This window comes from Porites lutea, chromosome 13 (assembly GCF_958299795.1).
Source record: "Porites lutea chromosome 13, jaPorLute2.1, whole genome shotgun sequence".
In the NCBI taxonomy this organism is placed as follows: domain Eukaryota; kingdom Metazoa; phylum Cnidaria; class Anthozoa; order Scleractinia; family Poritidae; genus Porites; species Porites lutea.
This window is the reverse complement of record NC_133213.1, coordinates 246,471-256,537: the sequence shown is the minus strand read 5'-3', so window position 1 is coordinate 256,537 and position 10,067 is coordinate 246,471. Positions and strand designations below refer to the sequence as shown.

The window sequence follows — 10,067 nt, the reverse complement described above, 5'->3', positions numbered from 1 at the left end:
TCGGGTCTCTGAGATTGCATTGTGTGTCATTCTCACATAATATATACAGAACAGCGAAAACAGTCACTGGGTGGTGTTGTGGAACTGTCTTTTTGAGAGATAAGAAGGTTGATCGAGGAAATTACCTGATATATGACTCTTCCTTTCCATTCTTCGGCTGTTTTTCCGTTGCAGTGACAGAAGATAAAAGCTAATAGGAGAGAAGACTTCAGAATTGTTTGAAAGGTCATGTTTCCACCAAAATATAAATGTGCAACTCGTCAGTCTCAAATGATCTCGCACTATTTTTAATAGTTCGCTGCATGACGTCTTCAGTCACGAGTTCAAAATCTACTTAACAATCCTCCAATGGGTTAGCATTCTTTCTAATGTGTATTATCACCTATGACGAATTAACCCGATTGTTGGGCCAAAATAAGTTTACAAGCTCAAGATAATTATCTCTTTTTATTCACCTTTAATACGGACATGTGAGCGTCATCTACTGGGGAAAAAAGGCATACCCCCGAACCTATGGCGCGCGTGACGAGGTCTGTGATAAGGTGGAGATGGCCTGGAATCTAACACTGTTACTTGGAAACAGAAACAGACGTACAAAATGGCGGACAACACATAGGATTATCCCCACAAACTAACTGCTCGCGTTTGACCCTTTTGCTTGCCTCTAATCCGGAACAAAATGACCGCAAGGAGTGACAGCGGAAATAAGGATGCTGGCGGTTCAGAAAAGACCGAAGAAACTTGTTCTGTACACACTAGTTTTGAAAAGAATGATGTGGGTAACAACCAAGCTGTTGTAGAATCGCGTTCTAATGGGATCGAAAATCTTCCTGAAGGTACAAGTTTGGAAGTTGAAGAAGACCAGGTAATTGTGTGAGCACTTTGGTTTATTTCAGTAAAGCTATAGGATTTGAAATTTGTTTTAATATCCTATGTAAGAGCACTGAGGACAATTTGAGGCAATTTACCACCATACATGTAGTTGTTTACAACTAGAAATACGTGGATCGCAGGACCTCGCGTAGCAAGCAAGCAGTAGGAACAAAGAAAAATTCTAAAGGCAATAGGGAAGAAAATTTATGAATTTAAAAAAACTTACGCCATTATAACAAAACAAAACTACAATAACTTAAAAAAAAACTAAACAAAAAGGAAAAAAAGAAAAGAAGAGAAAAGGAGAAACAGCTTCCCTTCGAAAACGAACGCGGGACCTTCTACGTGCCAGGCCATTTCATTACCACTACACCACATGCTTCGTGATGTCACTCATTAGATGACGTCAGGGCAGACACCAGGCGATATATAGATTCATAAATAAAGAGAAATATGGGGCGTCCAAGTTTGCAGCTGCAAACGCTGCACGCGCTACAAGATTATAAACTCTCTTCACGAGGAATAAATTTAAGCTCAAATCAAATTATTTCAGATCAGTTTTTAGTTTAGTTTTACCAGCTTTTCTCGACACAGGTCCTGCCCAGAGGGAATGGCCACGAACGGGACTCATAGGTCCCATGCAAGGTGCCATCCCTACCCAATACCACAACCCGTAGAGGTTGGTCACACCACTTTTAGGTCCCACACGAACAGATCAGTGAAAGTGCTGTGAGACAGGACCTACTGTTTTTCGTCCTTATCCAAGAAGACTAGAAAGTCTGACCATTTTCAGATGTCATTATAAAGGCAGCACTTTCTTCTCAGTTATTTACACACCCTGAGTGTTGGTCTGGCCGGGGTTTGAACTTGCAACCTCCCGCTCGGCAGACCGGCACTCTCCCAACCAAGCTAACCAGGGGGCCGTTTTAGTATTTTAGTTTTTGCTGTGTTTCTTTAATAATTTACATGCACTTTGCTAAGGAACCCGAAGAGGATGAGTTTGAAGAGATGATAGCTGAAGGACTGTCCCAGTTGGGAAGATCGGCTGATGGAACTCTTCAAGTTTATCTTAATCTCTTCCTTCCTGTAAGTACAATTTTTGCCATCATTCATCACATTTTTTCCTTTAAATATTCAGTCACTGCTGATTTTATTCTTTTTGTTCTTTTTGATTGTATTCTTTTTGACCGATGACTTTTTAGGGATGTGGACTGACAGATATTACGTGCCTACAAGAATATGTTCACTTACAAACTGTAGTTCTTTCACACAATTCTCTTACAGGTACCTATAAGAATAGACATATCTAAAATTTTGCATTTTCTTTTTGTGAACTTTGCATGTTGTTACTCAACAGATTGTTAAGGAACTTTTTTTCTGCTGCACATACATGCATTATTTTTATGTGCATCATGGGAAAGTCCAATTTGTTCTTTCCTTTAACTCCCGCAAAAGTATTTTTGTGGTGGAAATGTTTTTATCATGATCATATTTTATCTTGGCAAAAGCTAATAAGTCCAAAACTATGATTGTACATAGTTGGGCGAGATTCCCTATAGTAACTGTGGTTTGTATCAGGAGATACTTTTGTTTGATGTGTGAAAAATATTTTCTTTGCATTTGATACTGTTGTGCAACAAACTTCAACAATAATTATAACAATCTTTTTACTTGAGAAGGGGACTGTTACCTACCACTTGTCGGGAAATGAACCTAAAATCCTGTCCTTTAAAATATTGAAAATGAGCGTGAGGCTTGTATACTTGAGACTTATCATAGGCATTTCCTAACTGATACTAATTACTTAAAAAAATCTGCTGTGCTCCAGGAGCCAGTAACATAAACCGTCAAGTTGAACATAAGAGCTAATGTCGGACATTCAGCCCACCAACCGCTTAACTTTAACACCAGGCATTGGGAGTTACGTCTGACATTAGTTTCTATGTAACTGACCCCAGGGTAATTTCCTTTTACTGCATACTTATATTCTCTGTTTATCCAATTATTAGATTTAAATCCATTAGGCAGCATGCCATATTTGGTATCACTTGATGTATCACACAATCAACTCAGCTCTGTTTTAGATTTCTCTCCTCCACTTGGTCTGAGGGTAAGTGAACTTAAACAGATGACTTTGAACTTGGATGCTGCCACTGAATTGAGAACATTATTAGGCAGCATTCATTACTGCAGAGGAATTAGGAGATATATATTTTATTAAATGAGCAATATCTTTTAGATCTCCCACATCGTCAAAAATTGATGTCTCTCATCTTGACCAAAAGAAAAAAATTACATCACTCTTCCCCAACCCTCTTGAGTAGGAAAGTAAATAACTGACAGTTTTCACCTGAAAATCCTCTTCCACCCCCACCCCTCTCCTGTGGTATATATAATGACTACAGCTTGATTATATATTTTTTTAATTTTTGTTTTGTTTTTTATTGACACAGGAGGTGAACCTGTCTCACAACTGTATAGAAACACTTCCTGATCTTTCAGCTCATCATTGCTTGACAACTCTAATACTGGACTGTATCCTCATAAACTTGCATTTTAATTTAATTAATGTAATATATTTGTAACATTATCTTTGTAGAAAAAAATCATTCCAAGGCTAATAGAAAGGCTCTTCTTTACCTGTACTGATTAACGGGTGTGTAGTGTTTTGAATTTTTTGGTCTCTATTTCATCCAATGGCATACGACATGCTGTTTTATGGCCTTAACATTTGGATTTACAGCCAATTACATATCAGAGATCCAGGGTTTGTCTAACTGTTATCGTCTGTCACATCTGAGCCTAATGAATAACAAGATCACTCGAATTGCCAACCTTGACCATCTACCTCTGAAATTCTTGAATCTGGTGAGTAAATATCAACATTTGTAGATTAATCAATCGCATTGCAACAAACTGAACCTCCAAGTTCAACCACTTCATTTTCAAAACTCAATTTTTTCCAGTCAAAGCACTATCTAATGGTAAAAAATTGACAATTTTCTTAAAAGATTTTCACTGTGCTTATGAAATAATCTCCTAACTACTGCAGTTAACTGACTCAAGTGTTATTTTATGTTTTTAGAGTAACAATAATATCAAGAAAATTGAAAATTTAGAAACCTTAAAATACCTAGAGGTGAGTGTCAGAGTTTCCCCTATTAATTTGTGCTTATTTTTTCAGTGTAAACATTGGGAATCACTACAAGGTAGCGCCTATTTATCCCTATTGTATCTTTACCTCTTTTGTCAGGTTATTAATTTGTCAAGGAACAGTATTAGAAGCATGAAAGGTCTTCAGAACCATAAATTACTACAAGAGATTGACCTGGAGGAAAACCAGGTTTGTGAGTTAATACATCACACTGATATGAACTATTATTCTGTCAGCGCTGTTAGAAGTAAGAACTGGAATGTCCAGGATTTATTGCAATCACTTTATTGGCATTTTTTAGATGAACTACTTTATGAAGCAATGAAAGCAAATGGCGCATTATAATCTTATTGTTTTTGGTAGATAATTGACATAGCTGAAGTAAGGTACATCAGAGAACTGAGTTTGCTGCGGAACCTGAATTTCCTTGATAACCCAATACAGGTATGAAATGTGACATTCCTATCCCCTCCCACTCCCCCACAGGTAATTACATTGTAGAAAATTGTATTATTATTTTTTTCATTTTATTTGCCACACAATAATAGAAATTACAAATAATATAGGAAAAGTGGGGAAAATAATTGGCAAGGAGACTTAACAGAAACTTTAGGAGCTTATGAGAAGTTAGGCGTCCTCTAACTGCAGGCTAGAGCTGTTTACATCAATTGAAGAAAAGATGGCGAAAGTCGGAGATGTAAAGATGTATGATCGGTTTTCATATTTGCTTAGTAATGAAATCTTCAGTATTTTCTTAAAGGAGGAAAGGGATTAAAGGCTGATGACCTCGTTGTCAAGTGAATTAAAAAACTTAGGTCCTTGAATAAAAGCTTTTCACTATAAAAGCAACTTCTCAAAGGCCTGAGAAGATTGTCATTGTAAGTCCTGATATAGTTTACTTTCTGTACACAGGGTATGCCAGACTACAGACTTTCCTTGTTATTTAGAATACAAAGTCTGACGGAGTTGGATCGCTCCAAAGTCTCAGTCGAAGAAAAGGTACAATAATGAATATACTGTAATATCATCTGTCATTACGCTCAGCTCATTAATTAAGTAAGTTCTATTTTTTGCTGAAGTATATGTCCCAGATAACGCACTCTTCACTCTGTTTACGTGTCTATTATCTTGGTGAATGTCCCACATTTATTTATCTTACCCATTTGAAGGAACTTAGGTAACAGATAAAGTAAATTGGTACAAAGCGATGGAAAATTGTCATTCATAATTTGCTACAGTTACATCAAGTTGGTTAAAAATGTTTGATTATTAGCTGGTGACATTTTTGTTTATGGTGTATTTTCCTCTTTTGACTACTTTTCATTTACTTCTTAGGTTGCTGCTGTCAACATGTTTAATCCTCCCCCAGAGGTTGTAGCAGCACATGATCATATGTTTCACGTGACCAAGTCTCTTATCCAGGCCACAAGAATTCATGACAGGTCAGTTGAGTAATGCACGTCCGTTCATTCATTTAAACGTCCTTCAAATGTAATACACTGGTCAACTTTAAACCAAGAAAAGTTCTTAGTCTGATTTTGGAACTAGATTACGGTTACGACCGAAAAAATATGAACAAAGTTAAGAAAAAGTACGGATTTTACAAATTCATTACCTTTCAAAGGTGGAAAGCTAAACTATACTTCCTGTGCGGGTTTTGTGAACTTTTTAATTGCAGAGTGTATCATTTTGTGACTTTTCAAAGTATGCAAATGGTGTAATAATTGAACTTAAAAGGGGACTGTTTAAGTCACCGATTGTTCCTCTGTATAATTTTGTTTCCAATGAAAGTAGCCAGGGTACATGCTCATGGAAGCCGGGGGAAATCCCTTGTCCCCGGCCTCCGACCCTTAGTAAAAGCCCTAAGCGCTGCTAAGTTATAGTCAATATACCCAGTTCTTATTTATGATCTCTCTCTCTTTCAGTACCCTCCCGAGTGTGGATACACCATATCCTATGTTAATCTTGTGCGGTCCCCCCGGGTCTGGCAAACGATATCTGGCTAGAAGACTTTGTCAAGAGTTTCCAGACTTCTTCGGCTTTGGGTGAGAAAGAAATTTCGATTAAGCTTTTGTTTTAAGTTGTTGAGAGGCTAGTTGCAAGAAAGGTGTTGTGCAAGAAAGTCTTCAGACTGATTTACTGACATTGCAAAGTTGCTGACATGAATCAAATTTCGCAAATCTATCGAAAATCACGAAGTGGTGAATAGGAATCCATCCTGTGCCACGTTAATTAAGGGCCACTTACATGTACGTAAAAAGGTACCCTCAAACGAAGCTTTTACTTGCAACGCAGAGTCTGCTTGCAACGTTAAGATTTATGTAACGTAACTTGTCTGTTCCCATGTATTAAGCCGTTATTAGGGGTGGGAATAGTCTGAAATGTCATCCGTCTCTTCGCCACACCCTTCCCCTCCATCCCCCCTCCCCTCCCCCTCCCCCTCCCCCCCTCCCCCCTCCCCTACTTACGGGCGGCAAGGCGAGAGAGACTGATTCTGAATTCCCAGCGTTATAATGCCTCCCCGTCTCTCTCGCCTCGCCGCCCGTTGGGGGGTGGGGTGAAGAGACGGGTGAGTTTTCAGACTAGGGTGGGAAGGGATACGAAAACGTTTTTGAGTCTTTGAGAAAAAAACTTTATTATCAACCAAATTTTTCCACACTTGTGGATACACTGGTTAATGTTCAAACGTCATTTCCTTCGTAGCATCTGTCACACAACAAGATCGCCTCGTACCAAGGAAGAAAATCTTGAAGATTATTTTTTCGTAACGCAAGAAGAATTTGAACAAGGGGTAGTGATGGTGAGATTCCACTCTGCTCTTGATTGTCTTGCGCTTTTCATCTTTCCTTTAATGTGTTAGTTACTCGATTTCCCTTCCTTTTTTGACCTTTTCTTTTTTCTCTACTATCCTATTCCATTTTCATTTCATTTTGTTTTTTTCATTTTATTGTCATTCATTTGCAGGGCAAGTTCCTTCAGACTTGCCAGCTAGCGGGAAACTGGTACGGAGTCACGAGAGAGGCCGTGGAAAATGTGGCCCGCGAGGGACTTGCTGCAGTGTTTCATATGGACTTACAGGTTTGGAATTTTGTTCAAGTTATATTAACGTCAATCAACGTTAATTATTTTTAACGTCAATCACGTTAATTATTTTTAATCATGCTGCTGAAGGAGAACATGAGTAGATACGAATCATACGATTACAACTTTTAAAACACAAGGGAACAATAAGCTACAATAACTAATAAATCAAGAACTCTACACAAAGAGGAAGGAGATCATGTCAATACATTCATTTGCACAAATGGAGAACTGAATATGGCTCTTGATACCTAGCGCACATTTGAAAGAGAAGGATCATTTCAACTGCGTTAACTTCTTCCTGTTTTAAGCATTAAACCGAAGTATAGATGTAGCGATCCTAGTTGTCAAAACACAGCGGTCAACATCTGTTATATCGGTGCTCTTGTTAAATACCTTGCTGTAAGGGACTTTAATTGGGGAAATTGTGTGATTTATTTTACTTAAATGTACTAAAACGTACACAAATGTGTGCTAAAACGTTTATACCTTATTTTTTAATAGGGGGTCTTGAGTTTCAAGAACACCTATTTTGAACCAAGATATGTTTTGGTGGTTCCTGTATCAAAGGAGGTGAGAATGTAAAGAACTGTTTCAGTTTGATCGTTAATTTATTTGCCATCAGAAGGTATCTGTTCCCAGGGAATTTGTCACTCAAGGATGCGGCGCAGTATAAGATATGTAGATCACGGGGCCCTGAACACTGCAAGCTATTACTGTGAACTGAACTCAATGTATTAGTTATTTTGTATTTTCATTTGCATGATGTGTTTTTCTATGCTCGAAAAGTCGTCGCGAATATTAATATTCAGGCCCAATGGCACACTTCACAATGTTTTTACAACTCAGAGTTTTGCGGTTGTCGTTGTTTTCAGATTCATGTCGCCCGCCTCCGTGAACGCGGTGATTATGCAGAGCCTATGTTACTCCAATCATTAGAGCGAGCTGATACGTGTCTACACCACAACAGAGATAACCCTGGTTTCTTTGACATGGCTATAAGCAGCGGTAAGAAATAACGTGATATTCATCCCTTAAAACAAGGAAATGTCTTTCTTTTTCGTCGTAGTAATTTTTTTTTTATTTTCTTAACCACAGATGACCTTAGCGACGCTTATAAGCGCCTTAAACGTCTTATTATGGAATACTTGGGCATGTCACCTCCGTCAACAGTGCATTCCGATCTGTTCAGCGGTAGCATGACATCGGTTGATACCAGCCAATCACAAGACACCTTTCAACAAGCTGATAAATCTGGTACCAGTCAAACTACAAGTATCACGGTCAACATGGCAGCGAGAACCTGGTCACGTCCATCCGACTCCTCCACCCTACCCTCCAAGGGCATTAAATTGAAGCAGCAAAGGACACCAGTGGTGAGAGAAGTTTTACATGTGAATATTTTTTATTTCGAAAACAATTTTTTGTCAACTCTTAGTTTATCACTCGGCTCTTCACAAGCTTGCAGGGGTAAAAGACAACTTTGAAGCGTCCATAATATCCGTAGAACTTGTAGTACGTGACCTAAGTAAACCAACAATACACAGCCTTCTAACGAATGTTCACTTAACCTGAAGTTATATTCCATTTTTTTCACCTGTTCCTCCTTCTAGGAAATCCTGTCACTTGAGCGTCGACAGACCAAAGCCAAAGCGGCAGTGGCGGGAATTCATCAGGTTTCACTGGAGCAATTTATGACTTCAAGGTAAACACAATAACTGAAACCGATAACTGTTGGCGCTTGCCCCTTTATAACTTAGCTGTTTATCACGTCACGAAGTCATCCTCATCTCCTTACTAACAGGCAGCATTGCTTCAAACTGTTTAATTTTTTGTTTGGAGCGTTATTTCTTTGGTTCAGTGTAGTTGTATTTTCAATGTGACATTCGTTTTCCCCAGTGTCGTTGAAAGTCTTTTATTAAAGAGGGACATGGCTTCTATATCACATTCTCCTCTATGTTCCTCGTGGATAAACACGTGGCCTGATTATTCATATTTCAGACAAGCAGTTTCAGCCAGTTTGAAGCCATCAACAGCGCACTTTTCCTCTTCCGGGGTCAAACGCTCCACATCAGAACCTCTCAATTTCAACCCCTCATTAGCCTCCATGGTCGCAAACGCCAGCAGTCAAAATGAGGCGAGAGACGCGGGACTGGAATCGAACATCTCTGAATCGGACGAGGATCAGGAATCCGCTTCATCCATCATATCTTCTGCGCGTGCGTACTCTGATAACGGAGTCCAGTCTCCAAGAGACTCGGACGAGCAAGAAGGGGAAGACTCGAGAGACTTGCTGGATTTCATTCCAACGGAGACACTTGACTCACAAGAAACCGCTTCTGCTCCATTCTCGGGTGTTTTTGGTCAAGTAGAAATTGCCAATTCTATATAACAATTTGATTTCTTATAATGCCTCAGAAGTAAGACACGTATAATTTCCACGTGGGAAAAAATTAAACTCACGAGCAGCAATACTTGAGTTGAAGATACCACTTTCCTATCGTTTGAGTGATCAATCCGTCTTTTGGAATGGAACCATGTGGCTTAGTAAAATTTGATTCATAAAGTGACAGAACTGTAAAATTTTACAGCTGAGTAAACTCGTGAAAGGCAAAAATATAGTTTACTAAAAGCGTCCATGCTCAAAGCCAACGTTGTACATTCGTATTTTTCTTTTCCTCGATATATTTTATGTTTTTGTAAATAGTTATTTAAGGTCTTTGTTCAGCTTTACAGGATATGAAGGCTCTCTTGCCCTTTTTCCCCTCTCCCCAGTCTCCTATGGGCACAATGCCAGGCCCATTTCTTGACGATATAAATAAAAACAGAAATTGCACTATTTTGTTTCCGGCTGCTGCGTCCTTCTGATACTTTTCTATTACTAGAGTAATGTCACCAAAAAATTCACGTCACTGTTCTTGTTCGACCTAAATAACGTATTCCTTAGCCGGTGTTTTTT

The 10,067-nt window shown here is 38.8% G+C and overlaps 1 protein-coding gene across 1 annotated transcript; it reads left to right on the top strand.

Moving 5' to 3' along the window:
- The first annotated feature begins 679 nt into the window (after positions 1-679).
- On the top strand, positions 680-9,955 carry LOC140923524 (leucine-rich repeat and guanylate kinase domain-containing protein-like). The gene is made up of 19 exons (XM_073373605.1): positions 680-865; positions 1,855-1,959; positions 2,076-2,157; positions 2,883-2,983; positions 3,327-3,408; positions 3,617-3,741; positions 3,959-4,012; positions 4,127-4,216; positions 4,391-4,471; positions 4,940-5,026; positions 5,363-5,469; positions 5,953-6,072; positions 6,731-6,827; positions 6,992-7,105; positions 7,613-7,681; positions 7,984-8,116; positions 8,207-8,484; positions 8,722-8,813; positions 9,110-9,955. Exons 1-19 carry the CDS (start codon positions 680-682, stop codon positions 9,498-9,500), a joined length of 2,394 nt encoding a protein of 797 aa, XP_073229706.1. The 3' UTR covers positions 9,501-9,955.
- The last annotated feature ends 112 nt before the right edge of the window (positions 9,956-10,067 follow it).